This window comes from Sardina pilchardus, chromosome 1, assembly GCF_963854185.1.
Source record: "Sardina pilchardus chromosome 1, fSarPil1.1, whole genome shotgun sequence".
Taxonomy (NCBI): Eukaryota; Metazoa; Chordata; class Actinopteri; order Clupeiformes; family Clupeidae; genus Sardina; species Sardina pilchardus.
The window spans coordinates 3834277-3854115 of record NC_084994.1 but is presented as its reverse complement, the minus strand read 5'-3'; the positions used below and the strand labels follow the sequence as shown (position 1 = coordinate 3854115).

The 19839-nt window shown below is 41.1% G+C and overlaps 2 protein-coding genes across 7 annotated transcripts in view; both read right to left on the bottom strand.

The window, feature by feature from the left end:
* The window catches only part of LOC134080813 (cell death-inducing p53-target protein 1-like), a 24123-nt gene extending 11900 nt beyond the window's left edge, over nt 1-12223 (bottom strand). For 3 of the 6 annotated variants that reach the window (XM_062537426.1, XM_062537459.1, XM_062537434.1), the window contains exons 1-10: nt 12153-12223; nt 7735-7945; nt 5163-5421; nt 4537-4602; nt 3556-3678; nt 2476-2499; nt 2192-2215; nt 1949-1987; nt 1692-1736; nt 583-630 (exon numbers count right to left, since the gene is read on the bottom strand). In XM_062537426.1, the coding sequence (XP_062393410.1) occupies nt 583-630; nt 1692-1736; nt 1949-1987; nt 2192-2215; nt 2476-2499; nt 3556-3678; nt 4537-4602; nt 5163-5421; nt 7735-7935 (829 nt within the window). In that variant the 5' untranslated portion in view covers nt 7936-7945; nt 12153-12223. Of the gene's footprint in view, nt 1-582; nt 631-1691; nt 1737-1948; nt 1988-2191; nt 2216-2475; nt 2500-3555; nt 3679-4153; nt 4180-4536; nt 4603-5162; nt 5422-7734; nt 7946-12152 lie in introns of all 6 variants that reach the window. The other 3 variants (XM_062537441.1, XM_062537446.1, XM_062537453.1) reach the window with 3 other exon arrangements.
* A 1783-nt stretch (nt 12224-14006) lies between these two features.
* LOC134076815 (uncharacterized) overlaps nt 14007-19839 on the bottom strand; it is a 30278-nt gene continuing 24445 nt past the window's right edge. The window contains exons 12-13 of the mRNA XM_062532101.1: nt 17195-17242; nt 14007-14095 (exon numbers count right to left, since the gene is read on the bottom strand). Coding sequence (XP_062388085.1) covers nt 14007-14095; nt 17195-17242 — 137 coding nt within the window. The remainder of the gene's footprint in view (nt 14096-17194; nt 17243-19839) is intronic.

The following is a 19839-nucleotide window of genomic DNA, read 5'->3' as shown; positions in this document are numbered from 1 at the left end:
ATCTCCCAGCACATTAAATTAGCATCTCTCTCCACACACAGGTGTCCTCTGACATGTTAGCATTTATCTCCCAGCACATTCAATTAGCATCTCTCTCCACACACAGGTGTCCTCTGACATGTTAGCATTTATCTCCCAGCACATTCAATTAGCATCTCTCTCCACACACATGTGTCCTCTGACATGTTAGCATTTATCTCCCAGCACATTAAATTAGCATCTCTCTCCACACACAGGTGTCCTCTGACATGTTAGCATTTATCTCCCAGCACATTCAATTAGCATCTCTCTCCACACACAGGTGTCCTCTGACATGTTAGCATTTATCTCCCAGCACATTCAATTAGCATCTCTCTCCACACACATGTGTCCTCTGACATGTTAGCATTTATCTCCCAGCACATTAAATTAGCATCTCTCTCCACACACTGTTGTCCTCTGACATGTTAGCATTTATCTCCCAGCACATTAAATTAGCATCTCTCTCCACACACAGGTGTCTTCTCTCCCCAGACATTAAATCAGCATGTCTCCCCCAGAACAGTAGCATATTTCTCCCGGCACAAATGGTAACACACTTACTCTGCTGCGGTTGTATCTGTGTTGGCTGCTGCTGGGCCATAGGACCTGCTTAAGGAAGAGGAGGAGAAGAAGGTTCACACAAACATGTCTCTCTAAGATCATCAGCATGTCTCTGTTTAAGGAAGAGGAGAAGAAGAGGGTTCACACAAACACGTCTCTCTAAGATCATCAGCATGTCTCTGTTTAAGGAAGAGGGTTCACACAAACATGTCTCTCTAAGATCATCAGCATGTCTCTGTTTAAGGAAGAGGGTTCACACAAACATGTCTCTCTAAGATCATCAGCATGTCTCTGTTTAAGGAAGAGGAGGAGAAGAGGGTTCACACAAACATGTCTCTCTAAGATCATCAGCATGTCTCTGTTTAAGGAAGAGGAGGAGAAGAGGGTTCACACAAACACGTCTCTCTAAGATCATCAGCATGTCTCTGTTTAAGGAAGAGGAGGAGAAGAGGGTTCACACAAACACGTCTCTCTAAGATCATCAGCATGTCTCTGTTTAAGGAAGAGGAGGAGAAGAGGGTTCACACAAACACGTCTCTCTAAGATCATCAGCATGTCTCTGTTTAAGGAAGAGGAGGAGGAGAGGGTTCACACAAACATGTCTCTCTAAGATCATCAGCATGTCTCTGTTTAAGGAAGAGGGTTCACACAAACACGTCTCTCTTAGATCATCAGCATGTCTCTGTTTAAGGAGGAGGAGGAGAAGAGGGTTCACACAAACACGTCTCTCTAAGATCATCAGCATGTCTCTGTTTAAGGAAGAGGAGGAGAGGAAGGTTCACACAAACATGTCTCTCTAAGATCATCAGCATGTCTCTGTTTAAGGAAGAGTAGGAGAAGAGGGTTCACACAAACATGTCTCTCTAAGATCATCAGCATGTCTCTGTTTAAGGAAGAGGAGGAGAAGAGGGTTCACACAAACACGTCTCTCTAAGATCATCAGCATGTCTCTGTTTAAGGAAGAGAAGAGCAGTACACTCTGGGGGTGTACACACAAACACACACACACACATACACACACACACTCACTCACTCACATACGCACGCACACGCACACGCACACGCACACGCACACGCACACGCACACACACACACACACACACACTTACCCTGCTGTGGGTGGGTCTGCATTGGCTGTGTCTGGTACATGAAAGCTGTTTACGGAAGAAAAGGAGAAGGAAGATGTTACCATGCTCACACATGTTTTCACCACATCCATGACATGCACCTGTACACACACACACACACACACACACACACACACACACACACACACACACACACACACACACACACTTGCATTCACACACACTTACACACACTCACACACACACACACACACACACACACACACACACACACTTACCCTGCTGTGGGTGGGTCTGCATTTGCGGTGTCTGGTACACTGTTTAAGGAAGAAGAGGGGGAGGTTCACACGTTCACATGTTTTCACCAAATCCAAGACTTATACACACACACACACACACACACAGACGTGCATTCACACACACTTACACTTACACACACTCACACACACACACACACACACACACACACACACACACACACACACACACATACACACACACACACACACACACACACTTACCCTGCTGTTGTTGTGTCTGGTACACTGTTTAAGGAAGAAGAGGGGGAGGTTCACATGTTCACATGTTTTCACCAAATCCAAGACTTATACTTGTACACACACACACACACACACACACACACACACACACACACACACACACACACACACTTGCATTCACACACACTTACACACACTCACACACACACACACACACACACACACACACACACACACACACACACACACACACACACACACACACACACACACATACACACACACACACACACACACACACTTACCCTGCTGTTGTTGTGTCTGGTACACTGTTTAAGGAAGAAGAGGGGGAGGTTCACATGTTCACATGTTTTCAGCAAATCCAAGACTTATACTTGTACACACACACACACACACACACACACACACACACACACACACACACACACACACACACACACACACACACACACACACACACACACGTGCATTCACACACACTTACACACACTCACACACACACACACACACACACACACACACACACACACACTCGCGCGCTAGCACACACACACACATACACACACACACTTATACATCGGTATATGCCTGGGCATTATACTGGTACACATACACACATGCATTCACACACACAGACACACTTACCCATGGGCATATGCGTGGGCATTATACTGGTACACACACACACACACACACACACACACACACACACACACACACACAGACACAGACACACACACACACACACACACACACACACACACACACACACACACACACACACACACACACACACACACATACACACAAACACACACTCTCACACAGACACACTTACCCATGGGCATATGCGTGGGCATTATACTGGTACACACACACACACACACACACACACACACACACACAGACACACACACACACACACACACACACACACACACACACACACACACGTGCATTCACACACACTTACACACACACACACTTACACACACACACACACACACACACACACACACACACACACACACACACACACACATACACACACACACACTTACCCATAGGTATATGTGTGGGCATTATACTGGTACACATACATACACACACTCACACACACACTTACACACACACACACACACACACACACACACACACACACACAGACACACTTACCCATGGGCATATGCGTGGGCATTATACTGGTACACACACACACACACACACACACACACAGACACACTTACCCATGGGCATATGCGTGGGCATTATACTGGTACACACACACACACACACACACACACACACACACACACACACACACACACACACACACACACACACACACACACACACTTACCCACCCATGGGCATATGCGTGGGCTGGCCCACAGGGGAGTAGGGAGGAGGAGGGGGAGCAGCCTCGGCATGAGCAGATGGGTTCTGGAACACGACCTTGACCTCTACAGGGGACATTGGAGCGCTGCCTACAGAGAGGGGGATAGAGGACTTATGAAAGGAGGGAGAGAGAGAGAGAGAGAGAGAGAGAGAGAGAGAGAGAGAGAGAGGTGGAGGGGGGACCTTGACCTCTACAGGGGACACTGGAGCGCTGCCTACAGAGAGGGGGATAGAGAGGACTTATGAAAGGAGGAGAGAGAGAGAGAGAGAGAGAGAGAGAGGTGGAGGGGGCACCTTGACCTCTACAGGGGACACTGGAGCGCTGCCTAGAGAGAGGGGGATAGAGAGGACTTATGAAAGGAGAGAGAGAGAGAGAGAGAGAGAGAGAGGTGGAGGGGGGACCTTGACCTCTACAGGGGACACTGGAGCGCTGCCTACAGAGAGGGGGATAGAGAGGACTTATGAAAGGAGAGAGAGAGAGAGAGGGAGAGAGAGAGAGAGAGAGAGAGAGAGAGAGAGAGAGAGAGAGAGAGAGAGAGATAGAGGTGGAGGGGGCACCTTGACCTCTACAGGGGACACTGGAGCGCTGCCTACAGAGAGGGGGATAGAGAGGACTTATGAAAGGAGAGAGAGAGAGAGAGAGAGAGAGAGATAGAGGTGGAGGGGGCACCTTGACCTCTACAGGGGACACTGGAGCGCTGCCTACAGAGAGGGGGATAGAGAGGACTTATGAAGAGAGAGAGAGAGAGAGAGAGAGAGAGAGAGAGAGAGAGGGAGAGAGAAGTGCAGGTGTGTATGTGTGTGGGGGGGTCATTAGGGTGCTGTGTGTGTGTGTGCATGTATATTTTAGGCAAGTGTGTTTGGACAAAAGGTGTGTGTGTGTGTGTGTGTGTGTGTGTGTGTGTGTGTGTGTGTGTGTGTGTGTGTGTGTGTGTGTGAATGTTTACCTGATTTCTTGTTCTCCTCCATCATGCCTATGATCTGTTTTGTGTCTTTCTTCACCGACAACAGAGCTGTGATGTTTACACACACACACACAAACACACACACACACACACACACACACACACACACATGTGTGTTAAACATTTGCCACATTTATATATTATATTACAGGGAAGCTACACCAGTCACGTAATAAGCATTCCATTCATCTCCTCCAGGACCTTGATATCTGTGACTCAGTGTGTGTGTGTGTGTGTGTGTGTGTGTGTGTGTGTGCTGAACTAAAACTCACTCTCCTTCATCTCGTCCAGGACCTTAATGTCTGTGACTCGGTGTGTGTGTGTGTGTGTGTGTGTGTGTGTGTGTGTGTGTGCTGAACTAAAACTCACTCTCCTTCATCTCCTCCAGGACCTTAATGTCTGGGACTCGGTGTGTGTGTGTGTGTGTGTGTGTGTGTGTCTGTGTGTGTGTGTGTGTGTGTGGCTGTGTGTGTGTGTGTGTGTGTGTGTGTGTGTGTGTGTGTGTGTGGCTGTGTGTGTGTGTGTGTGTGTGTGTGTGTGTGTGTGTGTGTGTGTGTGTGTGTGTGTGTGTGTGTGTGTGTGTGTGTGTGTGCTGAACTAAAACTCACTCTCCTTCATCTCCTCCAGGACCTTGATGTCTGTGACGCGGTCGCTCTGGTCCTCCGTCCTCCTCCTCTCCTGGTTGAAGGTCTGCTGCAGCACTCTGGCGTCGATGTTCAGGGAGAGCACGAGCGACATGGACTCCTGAGTCAAACGCTGGTTCAGCTCTTCAAACTCGTCATCCATGTGGAGTGCGTTTTTGAAGATACGCTTGAGCCAACCCTCGTCCTCCAGCTGTCTCAACAACTTCAACATGTCGTTCAGAAGCTAGATAGATAGATAAATGGATAGACAAATGGGTAAAATATGTATAGATAGATAGATAATGTTTGATAAATAGTATAGATAGATAGAAAGATAGATACAGATGTGCAGTATATTAACAAACAGTGTATAAACAGCACATTAGCATATAGAACGTGCATGAGCAGTAGAAAGCAAATTAGTCGTTTATAAAAAGTGTATTAGCAGCATGTTAACAGCACATTAGACATATATAAAAATGTGTTAGCAGTAAATAGCACATTAGTCGTATATATAAAAAGTGTATTAGCAGTGCATAAACAGCACATTAGACATATATAAAAAGTGTATTAGCAGCATGTTAACAGCACATTAGACATATATAAAAAGTGTATTAGCAGCATGTTAACAGCACATTAGACATATATAAAAATGTGTTAGCAGTAAATAGCACATTAGTAGTATATGAAAAGTGTATTAGCAGTGTATAAACAGCACATTAGACATATATAAAAAGTGTGTTAGCAGCACGTTAACAGCACATTAGTAGTATATGAAAAGTGTATTAGCTGCATATTAACAGCACATTAGCCGTATATAAAAAAGTGTGTTAGCAGTAAATAGTATATAAAAAGTGTATTAGCTGCATATTAACAGCACATTAGCCGTATATAAAAAAGTGTATTAGCAGTGTATAAACAGCACATTAGCCGTATATAAAAAGTGTGTTAGCAGTAAATAGTATATAAAAAGTGTATTAGCTGCATATTAACAGCACATTAGCCGTATATAAAAAAGTGTATTAGCAGTGTATAAACAACACATTAGCCGCATATAAAAAGTGTATTTGCAGCACGTTAACAGCACATTAGCCGCATATAAAAAGTCTAGTAGCAGTGTATAAACAGCACATTAGCTGCATATAAAAAGTGTATTTGCAGTGTATAAACAGCACATTAGCTGCATATAAAACTGTATTGGCAGTATATTAACAACACATTAGCTGCATATAAAAGTGTTTTGGCAGTATATTAACAGTAGCATATTAGCTGCATATAAAAAGTGTATTTGCAGTGTATAAACAGCACATTAGCGGCATATAAAAAGTGTATTTGCAGTGTATAAACAGCACATTAGCTGCATATAAAAAGTGTATTATCAGTGTATAAATAGCACATTAGCTGCATATAAAAAGTGTATTTGCAGTATATTAACAGCACATTAGCTGCATATAAAAGTGTTTTGGCAGTATATTAACAACACATTAGCTGCATATAAAAAGTGTATTGGCAGTATACTAACAGCACATTAGCCGCCTATATAAAGTGTATTTGCAGTATATTAACAGCACATTAGCCGCCTATATAAAGTGTATTTGCAGTATATTAACAGCACATTAGCTGCATATGAAAAGTGTATTTGCAGTATATTAACAGCACATTAGCCGCCTATATAAAGTGTATTGGCAGTATATTAACAACACATTAGCCGCCTATATAAAGTGTATTTGCAGTGTATTAACAGCACATTAGCTGCATATGAAAAGTGTATTTGCAGTATATTAACAGCACATTAGCCGCCTATATAAAGTGTATTGGCAGTATATTAACAACACATTAGCTGCATATAAAAAGTGTATTTGCAGTGTATAAACAGCACATTAGCTGCATATAAAAAGTGTATTGGCAGCGTATTAACAGCACATTAGCCGCCTATATAAAGTGTATTTGCAGTATATTAACAGCACATTAGCCGCCAATATAAAGTGTATTTGCAGTATATTAACAGCACATTAGCCGCCTATATAAAGTGTATTTGCAGTATATTAACAGCACATTAGCCGCCTATATAAAGTGTATTTGCAGTATATTAACAGCACATTAGCCGCCAATATAAAGTGTATTTGCATCATATTAACAGCACATTAGCCGCCTATATAAAGTGTATTTGCAGTATATTAACAGTAGCATATTAGCTGCATATAAAAAGTGTATTGGCAGCATATTAACAGCACATTAGCCGCCTATATAAAGTGTATTGGCAGTATATTAACAGCACATTAGCCGCCTATATAAAGTGTATTTGCAGTATATTAACAGCACATTAGCCGCCTATATAAAGTGTATTTGCAGTATACTAACAGCACATTAGCCGCCTATATAAAGTGTATTTGCAGTGTATTAACAGCACATTAGCCGCCTATATAAAGTGTATTTGCAGTATATTAACAGCACATTAGCCGCCTATATAAAGTGTATTGGCAGTATATTAACAGCACATTAGCCGCCTATATAAAGTGTATTTGCAGTATATTAACAGTAGCATATGAGTCGGGACCTCCTGCAGTCTGGCCAGGTTCTGCTGCAGATGGGCCGAGTCTGAGACGGAGCCGGCGGCGGACGTGAGCTGCTGGTCCACTATGGAGACGCGGGTCTTCAGCCGGGCCACGCGCTCCTTGTGCACCTTGGGCCGGGTCGCCATGATGGACTGGATGAGTTCTATCACGGTAGTCAGCGCCTCTGTCGCTACGTCAAGCATGATTGATAGTCTTGGGGAGAGAAAATGAACTGTGTGTTATAATCAGCAGCAGTGAAGGCTACAGAACTACATACACACACACACACACACACACACACACATCAAACGTCACATGTTTTCTTTGCACACAAATGTGGCATGGCTGCATTTTTTAGATTTATTGTTCTGTTGATTATCTGCTTACAGTGTGGGCGACAGAGATATAGAGATGTGTGTGTGTGATTGTAAAGGAATGTGATTGAGTATGTGTATCTGTAAGTGTGTGTGCGTGTGTGTGTGTGTGTGTACACGTATGTATGAGAGTTAGTGTGAAAGAAAGACATGTGTGTGTATTTGTGTATTTATAAAAGATGTGTGTATGTATCTGTGAGCTTAAGTGTGAGTGAGTGTGTAAAGGTATGTACACACACACACACACACACACACACACACACACGCTCTCTCTCTCTCACACACACACACACACACACACACACACTTACCGTCAGTGCTAAATAACTGAATGGCATGCAATGGTTGACCGGTGCATCATTTAATGGTGTGTCCTAATGTAGTCCAGTAATTGATGGGGTGATAGAGGACTGCATTTCTGTATATGTGTGTATGTTGTGACAACTACATTTCTGTTGCACTCAAAATTGAAGTTGTGATGGAAAGGCTACTGTGTGTGTGTGTGTGTGTTTGCGGTGTGTGTGTGTGTGGGTGTGTGTGGGTATATGTGTGTGTGTGTGTGTGTGGGTGTGGGTGTGTGTGTGTGTGTGTGTGTGTGTGTGGGTGTGTGTGTGTGTGTGTATGGGTGTGTGTTTGTCAGCGCCTCCGACAGATTTACACCCAATAGCAGTAGTAGTCATTTCTCATCATCATCTGGGTTATTGCAGATGCTAAGATGTGGATGCACAGGCCACTTCTGCGAAAAAACATCTAATATGTCGATTTATGGACAACATAGTCATGCCTATGCCCTACGTTACTCCAGTCATAACTGAGTCATTCCGTGTCAAATCAGATAAGGTTGTTGCTGCATCGTCTCAGATTTTGTTCAAACTTTGTCTATATCATCAATGGGTCCTAAAACCAAAGCCTGTGAAATATTTCTGTGCAAATCATCTGTCTTCATATCTTTTTCAGACCTTGAAATAGTTTCATTTTTACAGCTTGAAACATGGCATGTTTGGGCATTACTATCTTGACAAATATGTTCCCTAGCCTCCCCACATTGTCTTGGGGAGAAGATCAACTCATAATTAGCATTTGTAGTCAATTTAAAGTCTGTATTAAATGTCTCTTCACTTTTGAAAGGGCCCTAGATTTTGGAAAAAACTGCATTAAAGAGAAACTATGCAGGATTGTCGATTTCATCTTAAGTTTCGGTTTCGTTTTTCATTTTCGCTCGTTTTATGCTTGCATATTTCTCTGCAGAGCTTCCCCTACAGCTTTAGCATGTATATTTTACAAAACTCCTGAATCGGTCAGTCTGCCGTGCCTTTTCATGAGACTTTACATGACAGAGCAGAGTAGAGTAGAGCATGGGTGCGTGCCCGAGGTCTCCTGAAGTTGCAAGCGTGGTTCTAACGCTACAGACCACTAGGGCGGCCAAAAAAAACCACCCTTCGACTGGTAATGACTCATTTAATCATATATAACAGTATGGAATGCATTGATTAACTGAAAAACGTTGCATAGTATATCTCATATAAAATATAAGCAGAAATTCATAGTACCTAGAAAATGGAAAGGATGCCAAATACTGTACATCAAATTATGTGCTTGAATTTATGTTTTAACCTAAGCCTGCCATCTGTGCTGTGCCAGCCCACGCTACTACCAGGACAGAATGGCAGTATTCCTTGGATAAGAAGACGTATGAAGATATTCAAATGGCCTTTGAGAACTTCATAGCCACCAATGAATGATAGGCCTATTTTAGGTCACCTGTTAAAATATAATTTCTAATACATAATTCGATATATTCAATATTTGGCATCCCTTTCATTTCAAAGATACTAGGAATTTCTTATTATTTTTGTAATATGACAAGTAAAATAAAGCCATTCCATTCAATTCAAGAAGCCTATGGGTGCCTCTCATTCGTCTTCTATATCTCCTCCCTTCCTTCCTTCCTTGGTCCTCGTTCTCACTGATCTAGATAAAGAATGATGGGGCGGCAACAATGGGATAGTCTATCCAGTGCTAGTTATAGATCAATGGGAACGAGTCTGGAGGACCGAGCATTGAGGATCGAGGAGGGATGTTGAGAGAGGCCCCATCTATCAGATGCCTTGAAAAAGGAGCAGAATCCTATGTTGAGTTTCACCTGAGGGGGCGCTAAAATCATTTTTTTTTATTGTAAATGTTTATGTTTGTGTTCTCAAAAGACCTGTAACTACATGCATTTATTCTGTGAATGGGACTCAAACTTGGTATGATACTTTACACACTAAATGTCCATATACTTTGTGCTTTCCACATACATTTTCATGGTCCTCCTCCCACCTACCCCAAATAGCATTTCAGGTGTATGAAAATGACACAAAAATACAAACACGTCTTGTTTTATCCTTATTGTTGTCATGACCAATTGTTTTGGAGACTTCACATTTTTAGACAACAATATAAATGGATCATATTTCTAGAGGAAATCCTCATTTTTGGCAGGTGTGTCCCAAGAAAAGAGTTTTGAGACCCTCAATATCACTTTTTTTGCATGTTTTTTTTTTTTCAGAAACTAGGGACTTCTGTACAACCAATGAGACTGTGGTACAAACATTTAATCATTGAATCTTACTGAGAAAATGCTTGTCTTCCATTCTATAAAGTTTAGTCAGGCTAGGAATGATACTTTTAAAGATATGAATACCTTAACATGGCCTCCAAGATAAGGTCATTTAGAGAGTGTAAAAAGGCAAGGGCAAAAAGACAATGAAAACAATAGAATTGAACAAAAGTATTTTACAGATTTTAGTTATGGAACCTAAACATTGTGTAGACAAACTTTGAAGAAAATCTTAGTCGGTGCTGCACCCATTTTCCTGGATTTTGTCTGATTTCACACGGAATGACTCATCTATGATACTCCAATCACAACTGTGGCAAAACGTGTTTACTGTTTGTCAGGAGCTTGACTATCAGTGACAGATCAACTTGGTAGCTGACAAGTCTGTCAACTGTGCTTTCAGTTTTGTATCAGTGTCACAACAGATGGCTGTGTGTGTGTGTGTGTGTGTGTGTCACAACAGATGGCTGACTGCCAGCTATGCGAGTGCAGTCAGATAGAAAGCAAGGTTAGTGCTCTTCCCCCAAATCAGCCCAGACGTGTGTGTGTGTGTGTATGTGTATGTGTTTGTGGTGTGAGTGTGTGTGTGTGTGTGTATGTGTGTGCGGTCTGTGTGTGTGTATGTGTGTGTGTGTGTGTGTGTGTGTGTGTGTGTGTTTGCGGTGTGTGTGTGTATGTGTATGTGTGTGTGTGTGTGTGTGTGTGTGTGTGGTTAGTGCTCTTATTCTGAATCAGACCAGTGTAGCAGGTTAGATCAGAGTGCACTGGGGGATGAGGGAGCCCATAGAGAGATGGATACAAGAAAGAGAGAAGGATTTTAAAACGACAGATAGAGAGATGTTAAGAAGGAAGATAGAGAGAGATGTTTAAAAAGAGATAGAGATGTAGAAAAGAAAGAGAGAGATGTCTAAAAGAAAGATAGATATGTTATATATATAGATATATGAGAGATGTTTAAATGCAGTATATATTATGCACAGTCTTGTGTCTACAGTACATAACATGTCATAAACATTATAAACAAGTCACAAACGTTTGTGAAATAACGCCTTCTGTCATCAAGTGTCATTCGGTTTTTGTCAAGTTAGGCTTCATGCGTCAGGACAGGGTCATGCCACTCTTATGTAGATTCCTTCAAGTAAAGTGGTACCAAAATACAGGCGGACATTCCTGGTTCCAGAGAGTAAATGTCCTGCCATATATTCTTTCTACCTGTGCACTTAACACAGGTGATATCACTAATGATCTGATCTACCTGGCAGCTAATTAGGATGAGCTGGTTTACTAAATGGTTGGATCAAACACTTGGCAGGACTTTTACTTTCTGAACCCGGGATGTCCGCCAAAGCATTAGTTACTTTCTTTTAAACAACAGAGTAAATCATGAATCTCACACACACACACACTTTTAAACAACAGAGTAAATCATGAATCTCACTCTTACCGGAGATGAAGACAGTGTGTGTCTGAGATGACTCCAACAAGAGTGTGTGTGTGAGTGTGTGTGTGAGAGAAGGCAGGGAGACAGTGTGAGGTGTGTACAAGGCAATGAAGAGAACCAGCAGGATTTCAGTGCAAAGACCTTATCTGACTGGTTTAATTACACACACACACACACACACACACACACACACACACACACACACACACACACACACACACACACACACACACACACACACACACACACACACACACACACACACACACACACACACACACACACTTACCCTATGTAGGTATGTTAATAATTCCAGACACTCTTTTGTGCGTGCGTACAGATAGTTGGCTTTGATTCAGTTTATCGTAAGCAATGCAAACCATCCTGCCACTCACCACTCAGAGTGTGTGTGTGTGTGTGTGTGTGTGTGTGTGTAAAGTGATGCATGCCATCCTCTCACTCATCACTTAGTGTTGTGTACCTTAGAAGTGTGTGTGTGTGTGTGTGTGTGTGTGTGTGTGTTGTGTCCCTAGAAGTGTCAAACGTCACATATTTTTTGTATGCAAATGCATCTCTCTCTGTGTGTGTGTGTGTGTCAAGTCAAGTTTATTTATATGGCGCATTTCATACACAGAGGTCATTCAATGTGCTTTACATGAACAAACACCAAACAGGAATAGCAGATAAAAGCATAGATGGGCAAATAGTAATACTAATAATAATAATAGTAGTAGTAATAATAAAATAAAAAAAATGAAAAGAAAGCATTAAAGAATAATTAACATAAAGAACTTAATGTGTAACAATTAGAAGACAGATACAGGTCTGTTTTTAACAGATAGACTTTGCCAGAGTCTAATTTAGCAAACCAGTGATAGTGATCCTTCTCAAACACCCAGAGCTCTTGCCACTCTTTGGAGATTCGTTGACGTAGGCCCATCTGTGTGCGCACACAATATTTTCTTTCTTACTGGGGAGACCTTAATGTCCAGGGCCGATAGCTCAGCCATCACTGACGCGGACTACCACCCAACAAAAACTATCCCCAAACAAATACTGTCTATTCGGTTAAAAAAGACAGGGGCCCTACTCACCTGAATCTCCCTTTGCCCAACCAAGGGCAGAACGTAGTACTTAAAAGGAGCAAACCGGCCCCAGCCGTGGCGCAACTGGCTGGGGCACCTGCACCACACGCCGGCGACCCGGGTTTGATTCCCGCCCCGTGGTACTTTCCGGATCCCACCCCAACTCTCTCACCCATTCACTTCCTGTCTCTCTCTACTGTCCTGTCAACATTAAAGGCACAAAAGCCCAAAAAATATACTTAAACAAAAAAAAAAGGAGCAAACCAGTACTACTCACCATGAGTGCAATTCTCCGGCATGTTGAGGGATCACACACATCAGGTTTCAATTTCCAAAACATAATAAAACTTAAAAGGAAAGCATAACATCATTTAAAAATAAAGATTTAAAAGCATTTTTGTGTGTGGTGCAGTGCCCTGCCTTCTGTATGTAAAAATGTGTGTGTGTGTGTGTGTGTGTGTGTGTGTGTGTGTGTGTGTGTGTGTGTGTGTGTGTGTGTGTGTGTGTGTGTGTGTGTCGTGCAGTGCCCTGCCTTCTGTAAGTAAAAGTGTATAAGTGTGAATATAGGGGCTGTGCTCTCTCTCTCTCTCTCTCTCTCTCTCTCTCTCTCTCTCTCTCTCTCTCTCTCTCTCTCTCTCTCTCTCTCTCTCTCTCTCTCTCTCTCTCTCTCTCTCTCTCTCTCTCTCTCTCTAGTTGAAGGTGCCCATGGTTTCAAGGTGTCAGCACAGTCAAGTCCACCTTCTGCACATGGGACATTTTGGTGATTGACAGGTCACTGACCCAACCATTGCAGTGGCACCAATAGAGAGATGACCACCAGACTCCAGGAGCTGAAGAGCCCACCCATGCTGCTGCCTACACCTGGGGACACAGTTAACGATGCAGAAGATAAGAGAGTTAATTATGTGAGTGTGTGTGTGTGTGAGTGTGTGTGTGTGTGTGTGTGTGTGTGTGTGTGTGTGTGAGAGTGTGTGTGTGTGTGTGTGTGTGTGTGTGTGTGTGTGTGTGTGTATGTGTGTGCGCATTTGCTCACCTGAGCCACTGAGAGAGAGAATGGTGAAGACGTGGTTTGTGTAAACATGTGTGTGTGTGTGTGTGTGTGTGTGTGTGTGTGTGTGTGCTAACCTGTGCCGTTGAGTGTGGTGATGGGAGGTTTGTGTACATGTGTGTGTGTGTGTGTGTGTGTGTGTGTGTGTGTGTGTGCGTGTGTGCGTGTGTGTGTGTGTTTTAACCTGTGCCACTGAGTTCATTAGATTGATGATGATTAGGACACAATGACTGTAGGAATCTTACAGTATTTTGGAACATACTAAATACACTACGACTGCACTATAGGGCCGCTATAGAGAGCAAGGATATTACAGATCATATATTATATTATCAATACAGCTGCAATAGAAATGTACATTTACAATATACTATTACACATAGGAGGCACAGCCCAGAACAGACGGCTAGTGAATGAATTCAAAATAAATAGTCGGCCCTAGCTGTGGCGTGACTGGCTAGGGCTTCGATTCCCACCCCGTGGTCCTTTCCGGATCGCACCCCAACTCTCCCTCCCACTCACTTCCTGTCTCTCTCTACTGTCCTGTAGAATTAAAGGCATAAAAGCCCAAAATATATGTATATACTGTATATATATTAAAAAAAAAAGCTGATTTCTCTTCTGGCATATCGTGACGGGAGAACCATGTCAACTTTGGATGCAGTTATTAGGGCTGCACGATATATAAAATATCTAAAATATATCGTTATCGCGATATCAACGCTTGCGATAGACATACCGCAAAGATTACTTAATTTTCGATAAATTCGATAAATTTTCTGTGCCGTGCATTCCATACAGTCTATGGCATAGGTGTCAAATGCGGCCCGCCACCTCATTTCATATGGCCCGCGAGAGCGTAAAAGGTCTGATACAGTTTTTGCGTATATAGGCAATAATACACTGCAATACAATGCACGCGTGTGAGCCACATAACCACCTTCCATGATCAGTGCAACTGGTGACATCAGATGTGATAGCAACGCGTAGGCTACGTGTGAAAACAAAATAGAGTATTCTAAACTATTTTAGCGAACGGAGCGCCTAAAATTAGCCTGCCTGTGAAACGCATGATTGTTTGAAGTGCGTGTGCTTCTTTGAGAGGGGAATCGATGCAAGTTACTTTGATTTCAATTGGTGGTTGTAAACTACGTGATACGTTTACGTCTACGTTTAAAAAGCATATTAGTCCTATTATCCAAAAAATCCAACTCCAAGTCCTTGCGAATCGAGCAAGTGATTGTTTGGCCAAAAGCGAAAGTAAGCCTATCCTCCGACCGAGAAGAGGTGCATTCAGATCAGGCAAGTAGAGGTAGGTTAGACATGTGTGGTAATCGCCCTGTTGCTTTGCATTTTAATTTCAGTTTAAAACGAACAACGCAGAATCCACACAACACCTTCAATATCAAAACTTCAAAGAAAAAGTCCACTGGGACGGGACCGTTCGCTTCTATGTGTATGGAACAGTGTAGTGACTAGTGACGCATTTCATATGGATGCACTTTTTGACATGTCAGTTAGCCTACTCGTTTGCATCACTGACTAATGTAAAACTGCATTTCGTTACTGGTATTTCACTTGTGCAATGACAGTTAAAGTTGAATATACTCGTATCTAAAAACTCAGAAAAAAAAAAAAGAAATCCATGGCATGACCTCGATCCTGACTGATCAGTGTGAACCTCATTGAAAAGTCAAACTGGAACTGACATGTCATGCTGATACCTTTTGCTCTTCTCAACTTCTCGATTTTAGAAGTTTTATACTGATGCTAAAGATTTTGTGGCTGGTGCTACACATCTTAGAAGTTACCTCTGGCCCTTTGAGGGCAACCATTGTGCTGATGTGGCCCTCGGTGAAAATGAGTTTGACACCCTTGATATAAGCCATCATACCCCATTCTGCAACACGTTCTTGACTCAACAAATTAGTGGTCAGAAAACCATTTTAAGTTGACATGCAGTTAAGTGATTATGTTTACATTTATTACATATTTTGAATGCTTTAAGTAGTTTTCAAGTTTTTATTTATTTCAACTTAATTTTGTTGACCGTAGCAGAAAATGTTTCAAGGGGCCGAGATTATTTATGTCTGGCATTGCCACTGTAGCCGTATTTTCCCCATTAAAAATAACGTTGGAATGAAATCAATGCATTTATTTTTTAATAGTCTGCATCAGTCTATGCTAGCAGCAAGTAGAATGGAGAAAAACATTAAATATTTAAATATCGCAAGTTATATCGTTATCGCAGTACTCAATAATGTTATCGCATATCACATGTTTTCCTAATATCGTGCAGCCCTAGCAGTTATCTTAGTGATAGTTTCTGTAATACCTTCGATATATTTATTTATTTATTTATTATTTTATTTATGTTTATTTGACAGGGACAATGCACAATAATTGAGCCAGATTTTAGCCACAAGGCTAATTTACATCTCTAGTCCCTGGACAGGAGTTGATGTTATGAAAGGTTAAAAAGAAACAAAACAAAAAATAATAATGATAATAATAATAATAATAATAATAATAATATGCAATGAGTGGGAGCAATGACCAACGCACATGTCACAGCAACATGAACACAGTAATTATGGGGGGGGAAAAAAGAAAAGAAAAACAAAAGAGATCAATAACTAAAAATGTTTACAATGTTGCTCTGCTTTCAGCCATCTCTTAAGACCTACTGTAGTTTAAAGGTGCTGAGTGTGGCGCTTTGCCTAATACTGACAGGAATGCTCATTGGAATATCATTGGAAATTAGTGTATGGCCGTTCAAGCAAGCAAAATAACTTAATTTTGTAGATTTTACCAAAGCGACTGGTTTTGCTTTACAGGGTCACATATATAAACAAATAAATAGACGAATGAATGAATGAATGAATGAATGAATGAATGAATAGAAGTGTCACCTGGTGTGGCAGGGGCTGTGGTTGTGGCGCCATCTGCTGGAGCAGGAGCTGGTGTGACAGTTATTAGAATACAGAACATACATTAGTTATTAGAATACATACATATATCAGTTACATGGGGCTGTGCTTGATGAGGTGGCTGTGACAGTTATTAGAATACAGAACATCCATTAGTTATTAGAATACATACATATATCAGTTACAGGGGCTTTGCTTGTAGAGGTGGCTGTGACATTTATTAGAATACATAACATACATATTAGTTACAGGGGCTGTGCTTGAAGAGGTGGCTGTACCAGTTATTATAAGACAAAACATATGTCAGTTACTGAAAACAATACCAACTAGATTGATACAGAATAAGATTAATAACACTTGATTAGATTTTGTCACAGTTTTTTTCAATTGCTAACAAGCGTTTGTCCATTCAGTTGACTAAACACAGTTAGCACAGCATCGGTCTTTCGTGGCCATACCATTCACACATTTCATGTTGTTTTCACACAGTATGCAGTCAGTGAATACATTTTCACAATGCTTACATTTTCTTAACAGACAAACTATACCTCCCAACAAAATAATGGATCGTTTTTGTATTATTTTCGAATGTTAACACACAACATCCCACAATAGTTAAAACAATATTCCAAACCTTAGATACAGTATAAAAACCTCTGCTTCTGCAATGTTATCAATTCAAAAGCAATATATCTCAGCTGATAATAAACAAACAATCGAATAATTGACACACAGATGATTTATGTTGGCTAAATTGGGCCAACCACAGCTGATTTCAGTCTGTCTTAGACTCAGTGGCAGGGGTCTCTATTACATTGACACTTACACAGTAAAAAGAGGAGGTGATGTTTTTGGAAGCAGAAACAGAAAAAGACAAATACTGTAATGTCTGGACAAGGAAGAGTAAGAGTAAGGGGCCCAGGGAGAAGAGCAGGCCCAATGAGAGATGCAGTGAGAGGTGCAGGAGCACTGAGAGGAGCAGGTGCAGAGATTAGACACAGTAATAATGTGCTTTTTTTTTCACCCCCTTTTTATCTGGGCTTTTTGCTGTTATTTTTTGTGTATCATGGATATTTTGTTCACTGCAATGCTGTAAAACTTTTTCTGTTCTATCATAGTCTACTGTAAACAGTATTTATACTGCACCTCCTGTAGGCCTAGTGAACAGTAAAAAAAAAAAAAAAAAAAAAAGATTTGCTTTTTACTGGAATGCATCTGAATGTGAACATTACATCTGGACATACAGTTCCCAACCAAGAAATTTAGTGTAAAAATGCTGGATTGCATGTTTTACATGCAAATACCTGTAAAACTGAAACATAAAAGTCTATGCAGTTTTTGTAATGTGAACAGTAGCCAGTATTTTGAAACCTAGTGTACTCTGATTGACTGCATGTATCTTGTGAAGTGAAGTCTTAGTCTTTGACAAAATAACTTCATTTTGAGTCAGGTTTCCAGTGTTTTGGTAAAGTTAGTGTTTGCAGAGAAATTATGAGTTAGTGTATATGTAACAAAATGTGGTGTAAGAACATGGGATGTGCTTTTGAGAGGAAAATGATCCATTCGGCCAATTGTGTTTTGTAGGTGAGAGTCTGTGTTTAGAGTTTTGAAAATGTGTCAAATGAATGGACAAACGCTTGTTAGCGATTGAAAAAAACTGTAAATAAGCAGTTGTGTCCTTCTGCTTGCAGAGTTTGCTGGTATTAGGCTAGCTCAAGTCAATGGTATCTGCTAGCATGCCACTAAAATAGAGTTTGCTGGTGTTAGGCTTGCTCAAGTCAATGGTATTTGCTAGCCTGCCACTAAAACAGAGTTTGCTGGTGTTACAGTTTTTTACAATCACTTTGCCACTATTTTCAGAACCTTGATGTCATTTTTCAAAACTCTAGACACAAAACTCAAAACGGTTATCACTTGTAACACAGGCCCTCTAATGTTCAAAACATTGGATTGTACATTCACATCTTCAAAGAAATCTTGCAATTGCACAATCATTGGTTCAAAAAGCAAATTTACTGTGAAATACCACTGAAACATAACTATAGATCACCCGCACACAAGCAACCGATAGTTTCATTGTGTTGTTGTTCGTACAATCATTAGATATTGTAGAACAAAATAGGTGATACAGGTTTCATTATGGTACTACAGGAACAGTACAGTAAACACATCTCTGTACAAGTACTGCAGTAGTAGAGAGAATACTACAGACACAGTGGAATCATTGATCAAAGTTTGTAATGTATTGATTCAAAACACTACAGTACAATCACAACATAGGTTTATTTGAATTAAAGTAAAAAATAATTAGCTATGAAATAGAAAAGAAAAGACAGCCTGATGAAAATATAAAATATACAAAATATATATTTTTTTTACATAAAGATATACAGTAAAATATTAGGCTACATCCATGGATATTGTAGTCTAATTGGTTCATGCTCCACGCTAATTGGTGACAGTGAATCTCGTTACAGTATCTTGAAACTTTCATGATTTGCAGTAAACATGGAAGATTGTGTGTCTGTTTCGTGTTTCCATACAACATGCATAAGAGTAATGCCACAGTTACTTATCATTTTGAGCAGTTGTATCAATTGATAGTTAGATCATTGTAAGGAAATGAA